The following is a 26125-nucleotide window of genomic DNA, read 5'->3' on the forward strand; positions in this document are numbered from 1 at the left end:
GAAGTCCAAAATATAGATAGTATTCATTTTTAATTACAATAACATATAAAAAGTAAGAACCTCAATCATTACAGCGTGCGTAGTGTGTTTTCTAAAGCAAGATATATTTGTTTAAATCCCTCCCATCCAGTTATAGATCCTTTTCTTCTGTCGGGGGACAGTTTTATAACATCTTGCTGCGATGGAAGACGTAGACAGGGTGATACTGCAGATACAGAGACGTGAACATTCTTGATTGTCTGGCTGGGAGGAATGGTGCACGTTGACTTGTCGCGGAGGGAAAATCCAGATATTATACACATTGATAGATTGCTTCGGTTTTTTAAATTCAGCATGCTTCCTTGAAGTAACTCTTAAAGGAGTAGTCTTCACTTTGTCTTTGAGTGTCCTCTTAAAGTAAGAAGTCTTGCGCAATTGAGGTTGTAAAGTCATGGGCATTTCAGATTATATCTACCTGAGGTCTGCATTGGCCCTGGAGAGCGCAACTCAGCAGAAAAGGAAAAAAAAAAAAGAAAACAAACGTTCAGTGCAAATATGGCCCCAAGAAATGATATCAACAAACAGAAACAGACAAAACTAATTCAAGTCCACTGATTCGGGTTTCAGCTGGAACACTTTATATCCAGGGATTTATATTCATCTCTAACATGTTCTGTGTCATTCCACGTGATACAAATAAGGAACAAAAGAACTTCCTAGAAAAACAAAAAGCTAATTCATCAAAGATCTCGAGTGCAATGTGAACTAAGCACAAGGTTAACCCACAAAAAAAGGGCCAGGCAAAAACAAAAACTACATATGCCTTGATTAAATGTGACTTGGCAAAACAAAGGAATCTGCTCAGATCCTCAGATAAAGAGCGAAATCATCGAAAGAAATCATGACTGATGGAATCGAATGATCACTCAGCATGTAGTGAAGGCACTGACAACAGCTGGACACATGTCAGAGTAGATCCTCAGCTCGCGGATGAAAACACATTTCTACACATGCCTCTAATAGAAAATCATGGTAATATCTACGTCATTTGTCGTATACATATATTTATATAACATAATGGCATAACAGCAATGTGCAATATTAACAAAGGATAAGAAAACAAAATGAAAATCCCAGATTATCTCTGTGTATGTATATGCATGGGAAGCGTGTGAGAGCTGTAGTTTGGTCCCCCTAGCCAAAGGTGGCGCCACAATTGGGACACCTTCTCTGACGCAGTGCAAAGCAGAAGAGGATACCCAAGGGGAAGAAGAAGATGGCACACAGGATCCCCAGGCAAGTGAAGTCATCCTCGAGGACACCAACTCTGTAACACAGACACACACACACACCAGAAAGCATTAGTGAGGACTGTTTGGATGGGACCTCTGTTTATTTATCTACAACATACATTAAGAGCCAAAGCAGTGATTCCAGCCTTTAAAATATTTTATTTATCTCATCAGCCAAGTCTACACCTACGCCTCGATCGGATTTTTTTATCCTCTGTGAGGATTTTCTGATGAGTTCTGACCTTCATCACATGCGTCAAACAACATTTTTCAGAACTCTCGTCTCTCTCCAATTACCTCTCGTACGAGCAACGCCTGATGTTTTGGGCTAAACGGTCATCAAGAGGAAACTGTTCAGTTGGCGTCTGACCTCATTCTTGAAACAGAAGCTCTTTACTCATCTGGTTCAATATTATAACTAATAAACTCAAAGGAAAATCTTAGAAACAAACAATCAGACAGAAAGTGTCAGATTGCCGTCCCTTATTAGACTCTTTGATTTATAACAAGAAAAAAAGAAGAAACAAAGATTGACAATCTATAAAAATAGAAGAAACGGGAAAGCAGAAGAGCTTTTATGCAGAGTGACAGTAAACACCGAGCTGGTCCCGTGACTGCACTGCACCGACCAGTGGGGTCAGTAAATCAGCTGGAGGCCCTGCAGCGCGTTCAGCTAGTCTCTGAAGAAATGAAAGCAGGTGCTTTCCGAAGTAGCTTCTCAGAGTCTCAGATTCAGTTAAATAAAAACAGACCTTTCTCTCCCTCTTAATTCTGGATCCTGCTGCGACAGTGAACTGTGTTTAACCTTTATATTGCTCCTAAAATAAAGTAACTTGCATTTCCGTTTGACCTCTCGCGCGATGTGCCATGTCATGGGTGTTTGCACAACTTATTTGGACACTGCTACCAGGAAACGGGCCGTCGCTGACCCCAGCAACATGGCCACAAATGCTGACTAAAACTGCGCCAGTGTTTTTCAAAGTCTTCCGAATGTCCGACATACTGCTGGCAGACTAAATACGTTTGGTTGTATGTCGACTTTTAAATGATAAAGTGCCGCACAGCTGTGCGTCATTCTGATTTTAGGAAGTGGAGAAACTTTCAATAGAAAAAAAAAAAGTGAAGAAGAAAATTAGTTATTGTTAAGTATTTATGGCATTTTTAGCTACTTAAGTCAATCAACACCACAATCTCCTTGAAATATGAATACATTACTTCATCTTCCACTAAGTTGCAGAGCTGAGAAAGCTGAGAAAAAACACATCAGAACTGCTTTTTTATTATTATTTGCAATATTCTGATTTGAATTTGATTTGCTAATCATTCAAATGAGTCAGAAACTTAAGAATTTATCTATTAAAAGAAAATGACTTTGCCTGTTTTTGGAGCTTATATGAGCTGCTTTCCCTTCAAGATAGCCGCCTCTTTTGGTTGTGCTGCAGTCATTTCTAATTTCAGTCACATGCTGGTTTTAGGTTAGTACCCAATTTTATTTTGTTCTCCTTTTTCTAGATTATGTTTAATAAATGTGTGGATCTCACTTCCCGTAACAGACTGGTAACAACAGCTTTCAGAAACCTCTGCGTTCTCATTTTAGTAATAATTTATAAATAATCCTGTTGAACTTGAGAAATTTAAAACTATACAATTAAGTCCCTAGAAATGAAATACAGTACATTTTATTATTCAAATTCAGAGTCCATCTCATTTCCATTTGATATTCATGTGAACTGTGCGCTTCAGTCACCTTTGCCTCCATCACATGTCTGAGGCTGAAGTCACTTGACTCTCAGTCACAGTGAAAACAACATAAAACCGTCAGCCGTAACTGAAAGTCATATCTTCTTAAAGTTAGATAAGACTTCAGGCCTGGTGGGAGATGTGTCAGACCAGTGAAAATAGAAATGCAAAATAACCGCATGCCGGGATAAACACGTTTTAAGACGTGCGCATTCAGACCATAACTGAGCCTCAAAAAGAACCGTTCTCAGAAACCAGGTTAACCACGGTGAGCACATGACACTCCACATGCTAATCTGGGGAATAATCAGTGGACCAGCTGGTTTTTTTTACTGTCTTCTTCCTCAGTGTACAACTAGGAATCTCACCCAGCAACACAGCAGCTTTTATCAGATCTCCCTTATCCACGCTCTAACACGTCCGTGTCCTCACCTGCAAGCAGGGCAGCCTCCCACCACCACTACAGAGGGTTGGATGATGGCGTAAGTCCCAGGGTAAGGCTGCTGGGATACAGCAGGGGGCATCTGGGCTGCTGGGTAACCTGCAGATTAAAAGAAGCAGGTGAGACAAGTCACATGCAGGTCAAAGGCCGTGTTTATTACCACGAACAACACAATCAGATATTACTGACGTAGACTGCAATAAAACTGCCCTGAGCACCAACAGGAGTGTTAACTGGAGGGCTGCTGATTTCGCTCTTCAGCCATGTTTACTTTGCAGACCACAAAGTGAGACAATGACCTTTGACACAATACCCAGAATTCTCAGAAGTGTTTGCCATTCAGAGAAAACTGAAGCTTAACTAAACACAGACACACACACATCGCTGATTTATGATAACTGTGCCATAAAGCTTAAAAGACAGACTAGTTTCTCTGTTGAGAAGACCAAACACATGTGGTTCAGTAAACAGGAAGCTTCGTGCAATTACAAGAACTTGATTTAAGCACAGGATTGCTTCCTCGAATGCCGCCCTTATACAATCACAGTCAGGTGAAGAGTGCCTGTACTTCATGTACAGCAGTCACGCAGTACAAAGACATACAACAGCATAGCTCCTCCGCTCTAGAAGAATTATTTCTGGATGTCAAAACTTTCACATCTTTAGATGATTTTGATTCCAAATAAATTAAGAAAAAAAATGATCAATCGAAGGTGATTTGCTGACTAGTTGTGCAGCTCAGCATTTGTTTATTATTACTCCTTTAAATCTGGATATTGTCTAATTTAAACAAGAGAGAAAAAAGTCAGGTTAACCCAGATCTTTTCGCATAGAGCGCATGCGCAACATTGGAGCGCCTTGTGAAGGAAACTGGTTAGTCTTTGACGAAACTCGAAGTCTCTCACGTTTCACGAAAAGTTCCCTTTATAGCCAAAAACCTCTGTGGCGCACAAAGACTTATAGAATATAAAGGCCCACAATAGACTTCATTTAACCATAAAAGGAAGTGGGTTAACATTTTGTTAGTTACTTTACTTTCCGGTGTGCGCTTTAACCGTGGAAACGACGGAAATACTTGGGACTACTTGCCTTGACCAGCGGGGTACGCGTAGGGCGGCGGGGCCGCAGCGGCGATGGCCCCATAGTTGTGCTGCTGCTGCTGCGGGCCGTAGTCGTAAGCACCCGGGACGGCGTTGTAGGCGGGCGGTCTGTCCTGGAGAAGAGGTTTGTTGTCCACCATCTCGCCCGACGTAACGTGTCCTCAACTTGTCTCGTTGTCTGACCTCAAATCAGCCACACAAACATGCACACAAAGGGGGTCGAAACCGAACTACTTGGCGTTCGTTGCTACGGGAGGTTCGCTAGCACTCAGTGGCGACAAAATAAAAGAAAATACGCTGCGCAAAAATGAAACTTCGTCCCTCTCCATGCGCCAACTTTGTCCCCCGGGCGGCGCAACAACCCCAAACGTCCAGTTCAGAGACGGGAATGATCTGAGTGTGACTGGTAATGGTTAACTCAACTCCATTTCCCTCCTTAAAGTTGGTCCTCTGATACCAAAACAACAGTCATCTGTCATCGCAGCTCAGCAAAACTCAGCGGGAAGTCGGAAAGGCTTTTCCTTTCTGTTCGGATTGTCACAAGAGAAGAATCATGTGATGAGCTGCTGTAGCGCCTCTGCGCAGTGAAAGGCTTCTTAAAGCGACAGCGCATAAAAAAATAAAAGGCCGTGTGTGTGTTGCTGCATGCAGCTCACTGCAGTGCCTGCAGTTTACTGACAGAAAGAGAGCGATTATCTGCTGGTACCAGTTGATATTTGGTGATATTCTGCTCATAATTCAGGGATGGTTTGCATCATATTGGCTGTTGTTTCCATGCCTCAGAGTCTGAGCCAGACCTGTTTACTCCGTGACTTACATAACTGCTGCCCTTATTAGTACCTAGCGTTGCATAATATTGAGTTCACATCTTTAATCAGAGGACAGGAGTGCTGAAGAAATCTAAACGATCTAGCAAATTCCTGGCAATGGCAATCAGTCATAATCAGCAGATTATTAAAAAAAATGTATGTGCTAAAATGTTATTGCAAGAAAATTCAATATGGAAGTAGCAAAGGATAGTTTTGAGAATGGGTTTCGAAGCCTGAAGTTTAGCATTGTGGGTGCCACATGTGACCATATGCCTGGTAAGCAAAGGGCATCAATATATTATATGGGAACATCAACTCTTGGGTGGTATTTATACTTTTGTTATGTTGCCCATGGTGCACATTCCTGTGTTACTGAATCAGCACACATATAATAATTTATTGTTATGGTACGGGGTCTATGACCCAGTGTTTTCTAGTTTGTGGGCAGAATGCTGTTTATTTTTGAATTTTCAGTGCTTCTCATATTCATGGTTATTTTTACGCCTTGTATTAAGTATGTTTTAGTTAGTCTTCAGCTCTTTGTGATTTCTGAGTTTCTCTCCATCAGTGTCTAGTCTCCTCTTGTGGTTAATCGGTCTTGTCTTAACATTAGTTTTTTCTCTCATCTCAGCGGAAGTTCTCCTTTGTTTGTTTCTTTTAGTGTTTCTTTGTACCTCTTATAGAGTTCAGTGTCACAGCAAATGCCTTCTTAAGTTAATTCCCTTGTCTCTGAGTCCTATGTTTGGGTCCTACCTCTGCCTGCTGCACAGTACATCCTTGACATTTATGTAAAGATACATAACAGCTGTTTATTTTTAATTGGTTTATAATTTGGAATTTAACTCTGCCCGAGTACATTTATGAACAAGAGGGCTACTTGTGTTTTGTGACCAAGTATGGAGAAAAGCAAAAACAAAGGAAGAGTCAATCATAATCAGGATATGGATGGACCAAATATAAATTAAGCAGGTGTGGGGTCACTACAGGCCTTTACTTCTTTGAAGTGAATTAGAAATTGACTAGAAATTGACCCCATTAAACTGTGTGTGTGTGTGTGTGTGTGTGTGTGTGTGTGTGTGTGTGTGTGTGTGTGTGTGTGTGTGTTGTGTGTGTGTGTGTGTGTGTGTGTTACATGTATACTTCTTGCACTTGAGTCCTCTATGTCAGGGCAAATCTTTAAAAGAAATGCATTAATAAAGCAAACTCCCTCCTTTCATCTCAGCTCCTCAGCACCTCACCTCCATGAAGCTCTTTGCCTGTTTATGTCTATACTCTACTGCCATCTTGTGGCCATTGTCGTTGAAATCTGGCTTGTTTTCTACTCATAGGGAACTGTAGCCCTCTCTGATTTTCAGTGGTGTCCATCTTCTGGTAACAATGACTGGAGCTGGGAAAGCTGAGAGGCCAGAAGCTTTTGTCTGGTGGTTTCCGCATGCGCATTGGATAAACCTCTGTTCTTTCATGGTAAACCTGTGGGAGAGCAATGTTCAAGGCAAGCTGCCGATGGCTCTGCTTTCAGTGCTCTAATATCAGTTGGAATCTGCACTCTGTGTGGAAACACAGCTAGCATTAGCAAGTAAACCAGTTTCAGTGATTTATCAGTTATAAACTCATGCAACAAATTAGCAAAGAAAGCTGTTGACAATGATGGTGAGGGGAAAGCAACTCTGACCATGTCCGGTCTAATAAAACAGTCAAGTTGACCAGATGAAGGCTTAGAAGCACTTCCAGATTAGCATCTATGAATATATCTGAATGTAACACATTTAACCTGCTAATTTATCAAAACTCAAACTTCATTTTTCATTCATATTTTAAGGCCATTGTGAGTAGGCCAGACACATCTGTCTGCACTGTCTTATCCAAAAAAGACAAAAGGACTTGTGAAAACTCTTCATCATCTTCCAAATCTTGTCTCTCCTCAAAAATTACTGCAGTTCTCTGAGCAGAGGATCTCTTTGCTAACTTGCTAACTAATCAGTAAGGAGTCACCCTAGCAAGCTATTTGTTTGTGGTTCCCTACCCCTGATTTTCAGCTGCAGTAGAGTGTGAGGAAATATAGTGTTTCACCAAAAACAGAGAGAAAATGTGTTGGAATGTGGACACAGACATGTTTTGGTGTTTATAATGTAACAGTGTTTGAACCTCATGCAGGAAACAGCATGCAGGAAGAGGAAAAACTAAGGAGACAAAGCCAAACAGACCCAAACACCACAAAAGGTTAATCGTCCATCAAAAATTGGCAGACACTGCTTGGAAGAGCTGTTAGTACAGTTAATCTTACAGTGTTTGTGATTTGTCTGTGTGTTGCTGTTGTTTGTACCAGGCTAATTAAAGGTGGGCCTATCAACCTAAATATCACTAATACCAATACCAGCACTGGTATCAGATTGATACTAACACGATAGGATCGATATGCTTGTTTCTATCCTCTAAACCTCAAACATGCACTATGAAAAATGTCTGAACCTTTCTGTGTTCACTGTCATGTCTATTTTATTTATAGTTTGTTGCACATTTTTAAAAACAAAATACCCAAAGTGCTTTAGAGATGGGCACATTTACTAGTTCCAAAATACATTCGCGGCCAAAAGTTGAGAATGACACAAATATTAGTTTTCACAATGTTTTCTGCTAAACTGCTTTTAGATCTTTGTTTCAGTTGTTTCTGTGATGTACTGAAATATAATTACAAGCACTTCATACATTTCAAAGGCTTTTATCGACAATTACATGACATTTATGCAAAGAGTCAGTATTTGCAGTGTTGGCCCTTCTTTTTCGGGACCTCTGCAATTCGACTGGGCATGCTCTCAATCAACTTCTGGGCCAAATCCTGACTGATAGCAACCCATTCTGTCATGATCACTTCCTGGAGTTTGTCAGAATTAGTGGGTTTTTGTTTGTCCACCCACCTCTTGAGGATTGACCACAAGTTCTCAATGGGATTAAGATCTGGGGAGTTTCCAGGCCATGGACCCAAAATTTCAACGTTTTGTTCCCCGAGCCACGTAGTTATCACTTTTGCCTTATGGCACAGTGCTCCACCGTGCTGGTAAATGCATTGTTCTTCACCAAACTGTTGTTGGATTGTTGGAAGAAGTTGCTGTTGGAGGGTGTTTTGGTACCATTCTTTATTCATGGCTGTGTTTTGGGGCAAAAGTGTGAGTGAGCCCACTCCCTTGGATGAGAAGCAACCCCACACATGAATGGTCTCAGGATGCTTTACTTTTGGCATGACACAGGACTGATGGTAGTGTTCATCTTTTCTTATCCGGACAAGCCTTTTTCCAGATGCCCCAAACAATCGGAAAGAGGCTTCATTGGAGAATATGACTTTGCCCCAGTCCTCAGCAGTCTATTCACCATACTTTCTGCAGAAGATCAATCTGTCCCTTTTTTTTTTGGAGAGAAGTGGCTTCTTTGCTGCCCTTCTTGACACCAGGCCATCTTCCAACAGTCTTCGCCTCACTGTGCGTGCAGGTGCGCTCACACCTGCTTGCTGCCATTCCTGAGCAAGCTCTGCACTGGTGGCATTCCGATCCCGCAGCTGAATCCTCTGTAGGAGACGATCCTGGCGCTTGCTGGATTTTGTTGGACACCCTGAAGTCTTCTTAACAAGAATTGAACCTCTTTCCTTGAAGTTCTTGATGATCCTATAAATTGTTGATTTAGGTGCAATCTTAGTAGCCACAATATCCTTGCCTGTGAAGCCATTTTTATGCAACGCAATGATGGCTGCACGCGGTTCTTTGCAGGTCACCATGGTTAACAATGGAAGAACAATGATTTCAAGCATCACCCTTCTTTTAACATGTCAGGTCTGCCATTCTAACCCAATCAGCCTGACATAATGATCTCCAGCCTCCTTGTGCTCGTCAACATTCTCACCTGAGTTAACAAGACGATTACTGAAATGATCTCAGCGGGTCCTTTGATGACAGCAATGAAATGCAGTGGAAAGGTTTTATTGGGATTAAGTTAATTTTCATGGCAAAGAAGGAGTATGCAATTCATCTGATCACTCTTCATAACATTCTGTAGTATATGTAAATTGCTATTATAAAAACTTAAGCAGCAACGTTTCCAATTTCCAATATTTATGTAATTCTCAAAACTTTTGGCCACAACTGTACATGCAAAGAATGTTGCTACTTTTAATTAATTGTTAATTTATCAGATTCAGTCTATGAGTTATTTTCAGGTATGTTTGAATAATAAATCAGTACTTTCACATAAACAACAACAACAACAACACATGCACACACACAAAATGAATATATTCTTTCTCAGTTTTTCCTACTCATCTTAACATCCCTTAGTTTTGTCCTGTGTCTCCTCACAGTGGGCCCAATCCACAGGTTGGGAACCACTGAGGTAATTCAAAGAAAGAAAAAAGTTTTTCAGTTGCTTGATAATTGTGATATATTACAACCTCAATTCGGTAATGTTTTGAATGTAGAACTTAGGGGACTATTTTTACTCTGGTGTTGGCGGATGTAAAGACTGTCTGTAACACTGACGGTAGATCAGTCCAAAGTTGGTGGCACAGGCAGGAATACTGACGCTCTGCAGGTTTCCTTTCCATCCAAAGACGCCCCTGTGTTGTTCAGCATTCTTACAACCAGAAAGGAGGACGTCTTTGAAATCGTGCAGAGTTGAGCCTGTCCCAGGGTTGGCCATCCACTTTGTCTAAAGCTTCTACTGTTTCCTGAAGATCAGGTGGATCAAAGTGCGCCTGTCCAAGGTGCTGAGCCGGTTTTAACATATCCCATCGGGTTCAAAAGTTAAGTTATTTTTTGTTACTCGAGTTTGTGGCGAAATATTCCAAACTGTAATCAAGCTCGCGCTTCAATAATTCATCTGGCGCTGAATAAATTATTAAAAAATGCCTGCTGATCAGCTGCAGCGGTCGGAAAAAAATATATCATGGGCTCTGGTGTTTGACCAATGGGAGAAAGAGATCCCACGCTCCTGCCGAGCTTCAACCAATCATAGCAGCACTTCCTCCATTTCCTGTTGCGGAGTGGAAGCTGCACGGAGGATTCCTGTGGTCCAGAATGTGAATTTAATACTACTGTGTGCATGGATGACTTTATTTGTTCTCCCCAGAGGTGCTGCTGCGTCACGGAGCCTCATGCGTAAGTAACAGTTGGAACGGTTTTTTGTGTGGGGGGGACGCCAGCTGACTGCTGCCTGTTCCCTGAGGATGTAAACAGCTTATACCCGACTTTGCGGCACATCTTAGTAGATATCAACTGTGTTATCATGCTGCATAGCAGGCGTTACATCCCGTCTGTTGTTAATAACATGGGGGTTTGAATGTGTCCCAGCATGGGCCTCAGAGATGACAGGCATCGGCTGCTGCACCTGATGTCATGACGCGCCTGTGGATATTCCCTTGACGACCGCGGATCGGATACCAATATTCAGGTAGGCTGCTGCGGTAGCCCGTGCAGTGTTTCTGATCCTGGATTTACTGGAGCTCCTGTGTGTGATTGCGTAAAGCTTTACTGCTGTCTGTCATCTATAACAAGTTCAGCCTGGACAACTGCAGGTTAATAAAAACGCTGATGTGATGAGCTCCTTCTGTTTACTTCTGTTTATGCGAGAGGCAAACAAAAGGGCCCGGCTCAATGGATAGCCTTGACATAGTATACTGTAGCGGATTAGTATCAGTTGATAACACAAGGGTCAAGCCAGCCAGCCAACATAAAAGGAAGACTTCCGGTCAAACTTTTCAATATAAAAGTCGACTTCCTCGTTTTTGTTTGTTTGTTTGTTTTTACAGAAGATAAAGTTGAGTCTGTTTAGTTGGCTCCATTACGTTTTTGTTTACCATCAGGTAACTCTAGCAATTACGACTGTGCAGCTTTAAATCAGCTGAAACTCTACACTGTAAAATTAATGCATTAACTGTTTAGGACATACAGCTTTTTTATACCCTACATAGTACACAATTTTCAGAGGCTCAGACGTAACTGGACAAACTAATAAGGACTGTTTTTTAACACTTGGGTGAAAAACCTTTACAGCCAATGACTGCTTGACCTCCAAATACCTTGTTTCCTCCTGTGAGATGCTCTGGCAGGCCTTTACTGCAGATTCCTTCAGTCGCTGCTGGTTTGTTTGTCTTTCTGCATTTAGTTTTGTCTTCAGTGACCGACAAGCTGCTCTGTTGGGTTGAGGTCAAGTGACCATTTAAGAATATAAGTAAATATATTTATTTTCCACTAGTATTAATTTGCACTTTGAAGCACTGCCCTCTTTTCTGGCAAAGTCTAATCTGGCTTCCTTGTTCAGGAGTGGAACCAGTGTTGTGCACCCTGTTTTAAACTGGTTAGACTTGGTTAGATGTTGTGAAGTCGTTTTTCTTTACCATGGAAATAATTCTGTCATCATCCACTTCATCCATCATCTGTGGCCTTTCAGGACTGTCCAGTTTTTAAGAACGGAGCAGATTGTTGATTTTGGCAATTCTAAAATGTTTGCTATCACTCTGATTGGTTTATCTTTTTTCTTTTTTCTTCTTTTAATCCATTGTTTAATCTAACAATGGCCTAAACTTGCATCTCTTTGGACCTCATATTGAGATTTCAAACAGCAGGTTCAAATCAACTCCAGATCTTTTATCTGCTCATGTTTTTCATCTGGCATTGAGCATTGTCTCCTTACTACTGAGCCCTTGAAAATGAGGGACTATCTATAAAAATTACTCTAATTCCTAATTTTGTTAAATGCCTTGAATTCAAATAAACAGTCTGCACTTCAATCACATCTTGATTACTTGATTTAAATCCACAGTGTTGGTATACAGGGGCAAAACTACAACAAATATGTAATTGCCCAAAAACTTACAGACCTAACTGCATGTTATTATTTTTGAGTAACAGATATAAACCTAAAACTCCTGAAAATATGTTAGACACTTATTTATTTATTGATGATTTTTTTTTTTAAATAAAACACTTTTAATAATGCAGTCATTTGTGATTTGTGAGGGATGCTTTTCGATGCTATGAGCAGAGAGTTTTACAATATATAAGGCACAGCTTGGAATGATGAGTGTTGTCCTCTTGTTCCTGTTCAGGAACCATCATGCCAATAACACTTCTGTGGGCTGTGGACGTGTACGGCAGAGTGTACAGCCTTTCTACAGCCGGCCAGCGCTGGGAACGTGCTGATGACTCGCTGCTAGAGCTCAAACGTGTCTCTGCAGGGAAGGGGCGCTGCTGGGGCATCGGCTGTGACCACCATGTTTACCTCAATATGATGCCCAGTGAGACCCCGATCCGCTACCGGGAGGAGACCTATGAAAACCAGGTGGGACAAGGTTGTATATTTTAACGCTGTAAATGGAGATGCTGTTTATGATTAATGCTAAATTTGTGTTTTTTTTAATGTTTGTTTTTTCAGAGGTGGAACCCAGTGGATGGCTTTACTGACACACTGCTGCCCACCGACCGTTGGCCATGGAGCGATGTGACCGGAATGAATCCCCAGCCACTCCACAGCTTCCAGCTGCCCTCCCGCAGCTGGGAGTGGGAGGGAGACTGGTATGTGGATCACACCTGTGGAGGAGAACCCAGCCAGACTGGGGTGAGAAATAACTCAGCTCCTCGTGAACACATACAAACCCATTGTTTACATCCTCCTGTCTTTCCTCTGTTCTTCTGTTTCTCATAATATTTAATTCATATTTAAAACAAATACTTCCAGTTTTAATCACATGCTCACTACCTTGGACTCTGTAGGGCTGGGAGTATGCTGTTGACTTCCCAGCCAACTTCTCCCCTGACAAAAAGTGGAATTCTTGTGTCCGTCGTAGACGGTGGATCCGCTACAGAAGATACATAGCACAGGGCACTTGGGCAAAGGTTTCAAAAGTCTCCATTTATTCTGTATTTCTATATGATCATGTTACTTTCACTATGAGACAAAGCAAAAGAATTACCGCAGTAGCCTTGTCTTCCTCTGCAGATCCCCTTGGACAATCCCAGGAAACCTCCACTGCCGCTCTGTGACATCAGCTGTGGTGGCTGGGAGATGAGCGACCAGTCCGGAAGGTATCCCTACCTCTGGAGTGTGTCTCAACAGGGACAGGTGAGCAATGTGTGTGTAGGACCCATTTACTGTAATCATAATAAATGTGTATTAAAATGAATAACCGTACCATAAGATTAAAAAAAGAGGTTATGGCAGTGCAGAAAATTCCTGAAAAGTTTAAAGAGCTCTAAAAACATTCTGCTGTTGTTCAGGGAAGTGTAAAGCTTCTCCACCAACAACCTCAATACAATGCTGTGGAAGCTTTAATCAAGCACATTCACAAACACATTTAAATCTCATGAGATCAAACAGTTCAAGATTAATGATGTATTCTGTTGCAACAGGATCCTCTCATGCTGAGCATAGGCCACTTCTAAGGTTTAGCCGCAAGAGGGCAGCATGACTTCATATAGTTTCATATGGTCCTTGACCACGAGGCTTCTCATGAACCAGTTAAATCGTGACTAACTTGATGATTAATCAAGTTAAAATTGATGCTCTATTATCTATCCCAGAATGAGCTCAGCCACCTAACATGGTATGGATCTGTCTTTTTAAATGAAGGGGTGTGTCAGATGATGATCTGCTGATGTTACCTTTACCCTGCAGGTGTGGTTCAGAGAGGGTATCCACCCTCGTGTGCCAGAAGGGACCAGCTGGGAAGAAGTTGAAGTGCCCAAGGAGGTGGCTCAGATATCAGCTGGTCCTGGAGACCTGCTGTGGGCTTTGCTCTGGGATGGGAACCTGCTGGTGCGAATTGGCCTGAGCCTGGACAGTCCCACTGGTGAGCTGTCATTGTAGCTCACATTTACTCAACAATTTTCCATTATGTCTCACTCTGGTCCCCTTTTCTTTACTTCAACAATCTCTCATACAGAATCACTCAGTGATTTTGGGACTCTTTCAGTTAGGAATCATTATGTAGCTGCTCTGAAAGTCATTAATAATGCAGTTTAAATGCTATGATCATTTTTGTAAAAGTATTATAACACAGTCTCACTGATATATGACATATCTAGAAAGTAGTAAGTGAAATTCATTGCATTTCCAACTGTCAGTCTTAGTAAACATACAACATGTAGTACTGGTCGGTATCAAAAGTAAAGGTTTAAAGGCATGAAAGTGGCAAAAAAATTGTAAACATTTTTTTTTTTAAAAACTTAAAAATATGAGCGTGTATCGAATTAGGAAGACTCACTCCCTTTTAAAGATAAAAATCAACATCACATCTGGTTTGTTCATGTTTAGATGATTTGAGAACTCAACAGGAAGCTTCTCAGTAATGACGGCGTCCTCATTATGAGGAAGGCTTGCCTTTGTGCTGCGTTTGTAAAGCATTTTCTTCTTCTTCTGTCAGGCACGTCGTGGCTCGAGGTGGAATCACCGGGAAAGGAAATTGAAGCGCTTCACGTGGCTGTAGGAGTCAGTGTGGTCTGGGTGGTCACTAAGGACTACAAGGTGGGTTATTAGTCAGTTGCAGTTATGTTAGGGCATTGTAGCCCACTGACAGCGTCACTGCAATTTTCTTGAGACTGAAATGAAACAAATGCTTTGATTTAAAAAGAAGTAAACTGTATTACTGAATTACTGCTACTGCACTAAAATACATTTTTGAGTAATGACTCCAACGTCGGTGCGTGAATCCAGGTGTGGTTCAGGCGTGGCGTGAACTCCCACAACCCCTGTGGCTCTGGCTGGATCAGCATCGGAGGGGAGATGATGATGGTGGACGTAGGACTGAATGACCAGGTTAGGACAGCTTAGAGCTGAAACATTTCATCAGCGGATCATCAGTTTGAATAAACAGCTGAACGAGTCGACTTTATAATATAATACTGCTTATATGAAAAGATATTCCTCAAATGCTTAGAATGTGGATTTAATAGGTTAGCTGTTGCCACTGAAGTGGGCCTGTGGGTGAAATTTAACTATTAAGGATAAGATTTTCTTCGATCTTTCTTGCTGCTTGGGTCTTTTAAACTCCACTGCAGATGGTGCCTGCTCTGCACAGCTTCTGTACTTCTGACTGCTACCACCTCTGTCTGCTTCGCGTTACTGTCACTCTGGATCTGGTTTCAGGACAAACCAGATCAGGTCTTAGGGTGAGGCAGAAAGCTTTCGATCCTGTGCCTTACTGCTGAAGACTTCGCTAGCTCTGCAAACCCATATCTCGCACCTCCTCCCTTTCGGTCTCACCCATGTCCCCCTCCTTCTCTTGCCTGTAGTCCTGTAACAAGAGCACAGCCAGACGTTCCAGCCAATGTCCCAGCAGGCCCAGCCTTATATATCCCCAGACTATATTCCTACTCGCCTCACATAGGGGAAGACTCCCTAATTAGAAGCTGGCCAAGCCATTGTCATCGTATCCCATATTTCATATTTCAGGGTTGCAATTATGGGAATGGCTTGTGTGAGGTGGCAGGAGCCAGTGTTACAGTATATGGCCTTATAAAGTAGTACTTGCCTGTGTCCTGCTAGAGCTTCTGATGTGTTATTGAGGAGTGAATACTTTCCTGCGATTACTGAGAGTGAAAACTATTTAATAACTCAATAAGTAAATATTGCATGTACATCAATGGCCGTCTTTTATTTTTTATGTTACAGCATTTGTTTTGCTTTTTTTCTCTGTTCTCCTGTTAGGTGTGGGCGGTCGGTGAGGACCGCGGCCTGTATTTTAGAATAGGTGTCACCCCATCTGAGCCAAGTGGAAATGGCTGGATCCCTGTTTCTGCCCAATGGGGCAATAGTAAAGAGGTTATTCCGCCCAGGTGTGCATAAATAAATTAACTGCATATTTTAATTGGCAAGTACAGTGCACATTCAAGCTTAGTATTGCGTGTGTGTTTGCATGTGTGTTGTTTAACAGGGATGACTGTGAGTTCAACGGGCAGTTGACTGAGGCATCACAGGGCTCCGTTCTGAGCTGCACTGATTCAGACTCAGAGTTGGGTCCTGCCGACCCTCAAAACAGCACTTCTAACACCCCCCTCTTAGAAGCAGAAGCACCCTCTGTAGTCCCCTTAGGGGGCTCTGACTCACCTACGCCTCCACAGGAAAAAGAAGATGCTCCTTTAGCCCCCCAAACGAATGCCCCCAAGCCTTTTATTCCTGCCAGTGACAGCTTCATCAACAGCCTGGTGTCCGATCGTGACAGAACCTCCGCGCTGCAACCGTCCATCACAGAGATGCCGCAGGAAGAGCGTGAGGAGCCACCTCCGGCCCCAGTACTCCAAACCCCTGATGCCGGAGGGCACGATGTCCCCTGGATGAACGTGGACCTGGAGGGGGCAGAGGCGGCTCGAGGTGCACAAACGGCAGGGCCCTCAGCGGGCGATGGCAGTGCGGCTGCCACTTATGCCCTGGGGACTCTGGAGAGCTCTCGGGGAGTGGGGGAAGAGGAAGGACCAGTGTGGGCTTGGATTTCCGGTGGAGGTTGCGACATGGATGCGAGTTCACAGATTAGCTGGCTTAGTCCTGCAGGTATATGGACAACCAGTCACAATACTTATATTGTGATATTGTGTTTTTGCTCCATTTTATGTCTCTGAATGATTGTGTGAGCTGTATCTCTGTCCATCAGGTCCTCTCACCACCTCTCTGTCACTGACTCCAGTCCAGTCAGCCGCCTGGAGCAAACAGCCACAGCAGCAGGAACACAGAGAGGAGATCAGCAAGAAACCGCTGGAAAGAAGCAACGTAAGACAGCTTATATTTGGCATGTCTCTTAACATGCTCCTCTAAGTGTTGGATTCATTATATTCATGGCACACCCTCGGCTGTGTCCGTGTCTACATCTGTGCCTCCTTTTCTCTCATCAGTCGGTGTGGGTGCGTAAGGGCACACTGCGCTGGTGGAGAGACTGGAAACCTCAGCGCTGGATCGATGTGGGCGTTGCTCTCGAGCAGTCCACCAAGTCAGATGGCAAAAAGGACAGCATTTTCTTTGTTTACTACACACAGTATGATGAGAAAAAGGTCGGTTGTGTTAAGCTGCGACCGGTTAAAGTCTCATAAGAAGTGTCAGAAAGCACAGATAGATGTCTCTCGGTCACTCTCTGTTCATTCTCTGTGTCTCAGTACCTTCATGTGTTTATAAATGAAGTGACGGCGCTGGTTCCGGTGCTCAGGGACTGCCACTATGCCTTTGCTGTGTACACTGCCGAAAGGACCAAACAGAGGTGGCCTCTGGTCCTGGCAGCACAAAGCGAAAAGGATATGAGTGATTGGGTAACAGCTTTATGCATCATTAAGCAGTTTGACAGTTGTTCCCATCTGTTATTTTTCAGTGAGGCTGATCAGATTCTCCATTGTTTCTGGATCTGCTTTGTGTCTTCAGTTGTGCTTGTTGTCTGACTGTTGCTGTGAGTGTCGAGGGATCACAGGTCTCCCGTCCAAACAGGCCCTGTGGTCCACCACATCAAAGGGAGACATCATGGTCCACGAGCCGTCCCTCTCGCTGGAGGCCCCTGCGCATGCCATGGCCTGTGACCTCATGTGAGAATGATACCGAGCAGTGGATTCTGTCTGCTTTTTCATGTCTTTTCAGTCTTTCTCACTGTCTTGACCTGGTTTCTCATTACTCTGTTTTTATTTTAAATCACTGCCTCACTAACATGCTAACATACATCTCTGTCTGGTTAAAGTGGGTAGCATTTGAGCATCTAATCACTTTCAGTCTGTGCTAACTATACTGGAGCTAACGCTGGGTGCTTCCGCTGTATGGTGCTACAGGTTTTGGTGCCAGATCCACGGCCACCTGCGCTGTGTAGAGTCTAACAGTCTGGGGCTGGTGTGGGGCATCGGGTGGGACGGCACCGCCTGGGTCTACAGTGGGCGCTGTGAGCAACAGCCCAACCCGGGTAAACATGTCCTGTAGACGATTACCCATGTCCCCACACCTATACAAGGAGTACTTCAAAATAAAAACATGTTCTTATTTAGCAAAGCCAAACTTTTTCCAGCTAACTGATTGTTACCAAATAAATAAAATACTAACATGTAAATATCTAAAAAAAAAACAACAGTCTGCTCTTTTCTTGCTCGCATGTTCTAGTTCGATGTGCAACTGCTTGAGCATAGTTTAAAGTCTCTTCCATCTGTTGCCACTGTAGAAGCACACACAGATACACATGCATAAATATTCATTCCCTTGTTTGCATGAAAGTTTAATGTTTCTTCGTTTCTGCAGAAGGTGCCGTTCAGATGCACCAGCAGACCGACGTCAGGAGCGTGCATGTGTATGAGAATCAAAGATGGAACCCTATGACTGGATATACAGACAAGTAGGGTTGCCCCCCGCACACACCCCACCCCATCTTTTACAGTTTTTAAGTCTTTGCACTTTATTTTAAGCTTTGCAGCTGTTCTCGCCACCTTACACCATTCCTTTGTGATTTACTCCTCCAGAGGGCTTCCTACAGACCGCCCTATGTGGAGCGATGAAAGCGGCCTGAAGGAGTGCATCAAAGGCAGCACATACCCGCCCTCCCCTCAGTGGTCCTGGGTAGGTAGAATCCGAGGGATTGGTTCCTCCGAAATATTCTTTTTTTTTTTTTGACTCACTGGCATTCTCTGCCATGAACATTTGTTTCAGGTGTCAGAGTGGGCCGTGGACTACAGCGTCCCCGGAGGAACGGACAAAGAAGGCTGGCAGTATGCTGCAGACTTTCCCACGTACGTAAGCTTTTTTATTTGTTTTTATTAGGGTGTCTCGAAAGAAGTCCTTCCCTTTTATTGACTCATCTGTTTTCTACAGGACATTTCATGGCCACAAAACCATGAAAGACTTTGTTAGACGCAGACGATGGACTAGGTGAGCGCACAATTCGCATTGCTGGGATTTTGTAGCGCTCAGTTTTTGCAGCATCTTAACAATAACATATCCACACCCAGGAAGTGTAAGATCACATTGCAAGCTCCATGGAATCAGGTCCCACCCATCCGCCTGAGTGACATCTCACTGATGCCATGCCTGGCCCAGAGCAAAATGGAGCAGGTCCCTGTCTGGGCCCTCAGCGACAAGGGAGATGTCTTGTGTCGGTTGGGAGTCAGCCTCCAAAACCCTGCGGTGAGAAACGTGCTGAGGATCTGTTTTATAGGTAGTTACTTCACACTTCTAACCATCTCTAACCTCACTGGGTCTGACCACATAGGGCAGCTCGTGGCTCCACGTGGGCACTGACCAGCCCTTTAAGTCCATCTCTATCGGTGGAGCCAATCAGGTATGGGCCATTGCCAAGGATGGAGCTGTCTTCTACAGAGGATCAGTATCCCCACAAAACCCTGCAGGTCAGTTAAATTTATAAATCTCATAATGAATCATATACATAAGTCATAAAGTTGTAATGTGTTCTGGAGGAAAAGAGAATAAAGTTAAATGATTTATGATGTGAGTGCATGCATCGACTAATATAACAGTGAGAAACCAAAGAGAGCCAGACTTTGTCTATTTTTCAAGAGCTTTTGTCTCTCTGCAGGAGAGTGCTGGTACCACATCCCCTCCCCCCTGAGACAGACCCTCAGACAGCTTTCTGTTGGGCGGACCTCTGTCTTTGCTGTGGATGAAAACAGTGAGCAATATTATATTTTATTGGACCAATGTCTATTAAAATGCGAGAACATGAGTTAAATGGCAATACCTTCTGTCAATGTCATTTAGGTAACCTGTGGTACAGACAGGGCCTCACCCCCAGCTACCCACAGGGCTCCGCCTGGGAGCTCATCTCCAACAATGCCTCCAAGGTTTCTGTGGGGCCGCTGGACCAGGTCAGTGTTACCACAGTTTCCAGAAGCAAACAAGCTGTAATGGAATTAAAAGTAAAACAGAATCTAAAAGACATTAAAAGGAATAAAAAAATAAACTGCATTTATAGTAAAACTGGAGTTCAAAGCATTAAGAGAATTCAAATTAACTTTACATAATAGCAGACCTGTTGCATTCATATCGCCCAGTTGCCCATCTAAACAGATATGTTTTTAGCATTCAGTTACCAAAGTCTGAAAAGCCCCGTCACCCCAGAGACTTAGCTGAGTGTAATAAACACTAAATAAACTCAAGCGAAGGCTTAAAACAAGAAGTCTATCCATCAATAACTACATTTGAATGTTGTAAGGCTGGAGTTTGTGTCAGCGATGCTGTTTTCTCCAGGTGTGGATCATAGCAGACGGAGTTCCAGGTTTCCCTGCTGAGACTCCCGGAGCCGTCTGCCACAGGACGAGCGTGGGACCCATGCAGCCCAAGGGCCTGTCCTGGGACTATGGGATAGGGGTGAGCTCCTAGTTGATACCTGTTGCAAAAACTGTTCCCATTTCTTCAGTTGAAACTGAAAGATGCCAAAGATATTATTATATTGTATCCCAGCACCAAAAAAACGATTCCCAAAAAGCTATTATCACAGCATAGTGTGCAGTGTGTCCCTAAAAACTTTGAGGAAACTGGGACTCCTGTGGTAAGAAACAGTAAAAAAAAAAAAAAAAAATCCAGCAAAACTCTGACACAGGACATGTGAGATGCATCCAGCCCCTTCAGCTGATTAGTCTACTGCTCACTGAAGCCTGATCAGGAGTGATCTCAGTAGAAGAATGAATTTTTTAACAATTTTCATCTGCAGATCGATACTCATGCGGTGCTGTAGTGAAGAAACAACCAAAAGGATGACTTTCACATATTTTTTAACCTCAATGTAGCTCTGTGAAATCATACAGGGAAAGTGGCTCTCATAAGAGAGCATAAACCACTCAAGCTTGATTAATAGTACTGTGATAAATCTAAGCTGTAGGTATGATTGCCAATAAAAATCAAATGCAGAGTAAACACAGTGTAATGATTAGCAGAGGGGTAATAGCTCTGTCAAACAAATGCTTAACAGAGCTCGCGCAACAGCCAGTATTTTGCCAGTGTAAACTAAATCTTATTCCCTATTTATTAGCGCAGAGTGCAAGATGATCAGCTCAGGTTCACTCGTGCTGGCAGACGCACTGATGGAGAAGTATATTCTGTATGCAAACAGTGACACCGAGAGAGAAGCTCTGCAGGGATCCAACACAGGACTATGAATCAAGCCTTAAATCAACATAAGCAGAAGCTTTAGGCAGGGCCATCATGTTCTCCTTACTTGAATTGAAGAATTCAGGCTATTGGCAAAAGGCACCTTTCAAACTTAGCATTAAGATTTGAAGTAAAGCTATTTTTTAATTGTCTAATAATTAGGTTAAAATTAACTGCACTTTAAAAACCAGCAAAATATATACAGTCAGCGTAATATGAAGTAACACCCGCTTTCAGTTCTAAAGATGTACATATTCACAATATAATAAATCTATCTGGTAGATACAAGGTCTTAAAATAAGGTAAATACAACAACAAATTACAGTGTTTTCATTTATTTAACAAAATCTAAACCAAAATGCAGAAGAACTCTGGAAAAGTCCAACTTTACCTCTTCTATAGGAATCAAGTGCGGAAGTAGCAGGCAGGTGCTGCTAATCACATGCAAGTATTCAAAAACAGTTAAAGCTGTTTAAGCTTTTTCTAGTATTTCTTATCATTTGCGTATGTTTGACTTCCAGGGAGGGTGGGAGCACATCAGTGTGAGGGGGAACTCAGCAGAGGCTCCTCGAGGCCCTCACCCTCCTCTCGCCGGCCCATCGCGCAGCCCGGTCCACCCGCAGCGTCCGACTCAAGCGAACGGCAGCGCCACAAGCGTGTAGCTCTCTCTCTGTCTCCCGTTTCCTTCTCGTTCTTTTTCCTCAGCCCTGTTTGTGCCTGGATCTATACACAGCATCTCTCCTCAGACCATTTCAACGAACTCCTATCCCTTCGTGTAAAGGGACATGCACAATCACACCCATGGGTTTGGACTGGCTGGATTTGAAACTTGATCGATGGATGAATGTTACTCGCTGGCTTGTTTCCCGGGCAGAAATCATGTCAGTATTCACTGATGACAAAACAGAGAAAAAAGTGAGCGCATGTTGTTGCTCTTACTAAGCTTTGGCTACTGGATGTCACAGGATCTAGCAATAGCTTTTAATTCTTCTCCACAGCAGCCTGATAAAACCTAAGAAGGTGGGATACGATGAAGGGCTAAGGCTTGGTTACCAAATGAACTTCAAACAATCCCAGAGTAGCCTAAGCTGTTATCGGTTTGTAGACTCTTGTTCTATTTGTTTTTGTGTTTTGAGTTGCCTGTCATGTACATTTGAATGTGTTATCATTTATTTATGATGCGTTTGTTGAGTTGTGTTTCTCCGTTTACTTTGGACCATTACATGTTTGCAATGGAGTGTATTTATGACTGGCAAAAAAATTTGATACGTTCACTTTGTGTGGGGAAAAATATATTGCTTTTTACAGCCAGGCAATACCTTTCTATCCTTCTGCAATAAAATGAGAAGCTCTTCCTGTTGATAGAGATCTATATATATCTATCTATATCTCTATAGATAGATATAGATATATACACACATCTAGATAACTGCTATGACCGTAACACTGCAGCAGGTCTGAATGTCACCACGGCTGTGCATTGATCTTACCGGGGCATTGAAATGTGAAATAAACGTCTGGAAATACCGTTTTGTGGTTTGACATAATTTCACAGAAGCTGGCTTTGGAAGTTTGACCCTTTCCACGTCTTTGCTATTTTATTCTCTTTTTTATGTACTGAGTGTTTCTCATCCGCCAAAGAATTTCATATATTGTTACAGAGGTGTGCACAGGATGTTTCCTGAATTCCTCCCTCTGTATGTGCATATAGGTTAACCCGCCATATATTTGTAAAGTTACACAAGTGCTGAAACGAGCTGTGAAAAAAAAAATTTCATTAGACAATCACAAATGTTAAAATGAGTGATTAAAGGCAAAAGCTGTCTGCTGTGAAGTCCTGCAGACGTATCACACTGCAGTGAATCTCAAACATCCGAGACACAATCTGCAGTTTTGATTGGTGGATGTTTCAGCAGCAGCACAAATCCCTGACCTTCCAGCACTGATCACAGGATGTTCCTGCATTTTAAAAAAAAGACCTTTGTCACATATAGGCCATTTTAATCTGCTCTGAACTGAGTATATTTGAAAGAATTTTTTAGTCTATAATCCCAAAATAGATGCGCACACACACACAAAAGTATTTTTGCTCTAAACTTCAAAAGGCTACTCAACGTGGGATGTTGAAAATGTAATACAGCAGTGTGTATTACTTCTTCATCCCCCAGCTTAAACTGGGGCTGGCTCTAAACCCTGTGCAGCAAGAACACTGATCCGTCTGTAGTTTGAGAAAAATAAATCCTCAACTGACAGCTTGATTAAACGGTCATGGAAAGCAGAACTGTTCTGGTTCTTGAAGGGAGTGGCACTCGCTGCAGTGGGAAATCCTGCTTTTTTCTGCACTGAATAACACGGAAGGTCATAATCGGTGTTAGAGCCAATCTATAGAGAAATATTTTTGATACTGTTTCAGTTATTGTTACATGTTTAATTTTGTATGATATGTTGTTAGAGAATAAATGCTGCGTGTTTAATTTGTGTCGGGTAAGAAAACATTACAGCGCATGTGTTGTAGCAGGTTAGATTGAGCCAGGACGGCAATGGAAGTGTGCGCTGTAGCAGCAAATAGTTTTTTGACCGTGACATCTTTTGTTTGTATGTACGAGTCAGAAATAAATCTGAACAGCTCACATTAAGAAGTGGAAGAATTATTTTTTCGAAGCTTGGGACAGAAATTCGCCACTACATAAAAGTCAAAAAACTAGCGAGTAACGGAGGAATGTTTTCCGCGGTGGAGCCACCGACTGAGACATAGAAAAGTCACCGGATCGTCGGCATAAGGACGCCTACATACAACAACACGGCGAACAGCTAAGTAAAAGGTGTTTTGTCAGATGCATCTTACCTGTGGAAGTAGCATAAAGGAGTTTGTGCAGTACACCACCCGACAGCTGTGCCGAAGAAAATCATTACGGCTTAGCGGTGTTATATGATTACAATGGCGGACGACATTAATGACAGTGTGGGTGTAGTTACGCGTGATGGCAGCCAGAGGGCGATGACAGACAAAGGTCTGGAGTTCAAACTGCATCAACTCACAAAGGTGAGAAGAGGCAAATTAGGACAAGTGACAGCACAAGAAGATGAAACTGAGCGACTTTTGAGCCATGAAATTCTGCCGGCTGTAAATGATGTGAGAGAGGCACTGAAAGTTTACAAGAAGTTGTATGAAGAGTTTCAAGAATGCAATTATGCAGTGTTGCTGTGTATTAAAGATGAGGAGGAAAAGGAGGCTGACCAACAACTTTGGTTTCAGCCAATGTCAGAACGATGTTTGCAGTTCATTAATAGAGTTAATACATGGATTGAAATACAAACATGTGATCAAGAGATAACTCCCATGGACAGTGCATCCAGAGTGTCAAAAACATCTAGAGTGTCAAACAAGTCTAAAGTATCCAACACGTCAAGGGTGTCGACAGCATCGTCAGAGCGTGTCAAGGAAGAAGCTAACAGAGCAGCTCTGATGGCACGAGCAGCGTCTCTGAAAGAAAAACAGGCTCTAGAGTTAAAAGAAGCAGAAATTAAAGCTGCAAAGGAAAGACTGGAAATTGAAACAGCCATTGCAGTGTCTACTGCCAAAGTGAAAGTGTATGAGGAATGTGAAGGGGTTAAGTCTCAAATGAGTGAAACCAGACTTACGGTAATGCCACGTCGTGACCTCCTGAAGATGAATAACGAAAATGGTCATGGCAACGTAAAACACACACCAGGGAAGCCAACAGAGATAGAGAGGTCTGCCTCTTGGAGGAATCCTGGTGATCCAAGTACTGCAGCAGGGGCCATGCCTAAGACACATAGAACTCCACTGCAGGGGCCGAGCCAACGCCAAGATGGTGTCTCACTTCAGGAGACCAGACCAAGTGAGCTTTATCAAGTTATGCAGAAACAGGCAGATATTACAGAGATGCTTGTAAAGAACCAACAGCTGGCTCGGTTACCACAAAGGGATGTGCCAGTGTTCCACGGAGATCCTTTGGAATACAGGTCGTTTATGAGGGCATTCATGCACGCTATTGACACCAGAGCTGATAGCAATTCAGACAAGCTATATTTTCTGGAGCAGTATACTCGAGGCGAGCCTCGTGATCTTGTGAGGAGTTGTCAGCATATGCCTGAACATCGGGGGTATGAAAGGGCTTTGCAGCTGCTTCAAGATAAATATGGAAATGAGTTACAGATTGCTGGCACGCTAATTGAGAAGGCATCGAAGTGGCCACAAATTAAGGCTGAAGATGGAAAGGCGTTGAGCGCATTCTCTGTATTCCTGGTGAGCTGTCGTAATGCTATGGAGGATGTGGACTATATGGAAGAGATGGACAACCCTGCAACTATGAGGGTCATCATTTCCAAGTTGCCATTTAAAATAAGAGAGCGCTGGAGAGTCCATGCATATGATATCCAGGAGCGGCGCTGCAACAGAGCAAGATTCACAGAGCTGGTGGCCTTCGTTGAACGCCAAGCAAAGATCATGTCCGACCCACTCTTTGGCGATCTTGAAACAGCAGTGTCAGACAAGGTTATAAAAAAGCCACAGCAAGGAAATAAGTTGAAGAAAGACATTAGACATGGGAGCAGCTTTGCTATCAAGGTTAACCAAGGTTCAGAAATGGACAAAAGAAGCAGAGTGAGTAAGAACCAGAGTGACCTTTCACTCAACTGCGCCTTCAC

At 42.9% G+C, this 26125-nt stretch overlaps 2 protein-coding genes across 2 annotated transcripts; one reads left to right on the forward strand and one right to left on the reverse strand.

The window, feature by feature from the left end:
* Positions 1-13: 13 nt before the first annotated feature.
* Positions 14-5149, reverse strand: bri3 (brain protein I3). Its single transcript, XM_082529613.1, has 3 exons — positions 4543-5149; positions 3444-3552; positions 14-1306 (listed from the first exon to the last, which is right to left on the reverse strand). Exons 1-3 carry the CDS (start codon positions 4691-4693, stop codon positions 1174-1176), a joined length of 393 nt encoding a protein of 130 aa, XP_082385739.1. The 5' UTR covers positions 4694-5149; the 3' UTR covers positions 14-1173.
* A 4490-nt stretch (positions 5150-9639) lies between these two features.
* tecpr1b (tectonin beta-propeller repeat containing 1b) lies at positions 9640-22981 on the forward strand. Its single transcript, XM_082529110.1, has 26 exons — positions 9640-10503; positions 10696-10795; positions 12453-12685; positions 12779-12961; positions 13117-13239; positions 13343-13465; positions 14018-14192; positions 14766-14866; positions 15056-15157; positions 16049-16176; positions 16275-16888; positions 16989-17104; positions 17227-17382; positions 17485-17634; positions 17744-17901; positions 18139-18266; positions 18596-18689; positions 18814-18910; positions 19001-19080; positions 19163-19219; positions 19300-19474; positions 19560-19695; positions 19884-19976; positions 20066-20172; positions 20555-20674; positions 21976-22981. The coding sequence occupies exons 3-26, from the start codon at positions 12461-12463 to the stop codon at positions 22114-22116; spliced, it is 3582 nt and encodes a 1193-aa protein (XP_082385236.1). The 5' UTR covers positions 9640-10503; positions 10696-10795; positions 12453-12460; the 3' UTR covers positions 22117-22981.
* Positions 22982-26125: the final 3144 nt, after the last annotated feature.

This window comes from Aulonocara stuartgranti (assembly GCF_965226115.1).
Source record: "Aulonocara stuartgranti genome assembly, chromosome: 4".
Classification (NCBI taxonomy): Eukaryota; Metazoa; Chordata; class Actinopteri; order Cichliformes; family Cichlidae; genus Aulonocara; species Aulonocara stuartgranti.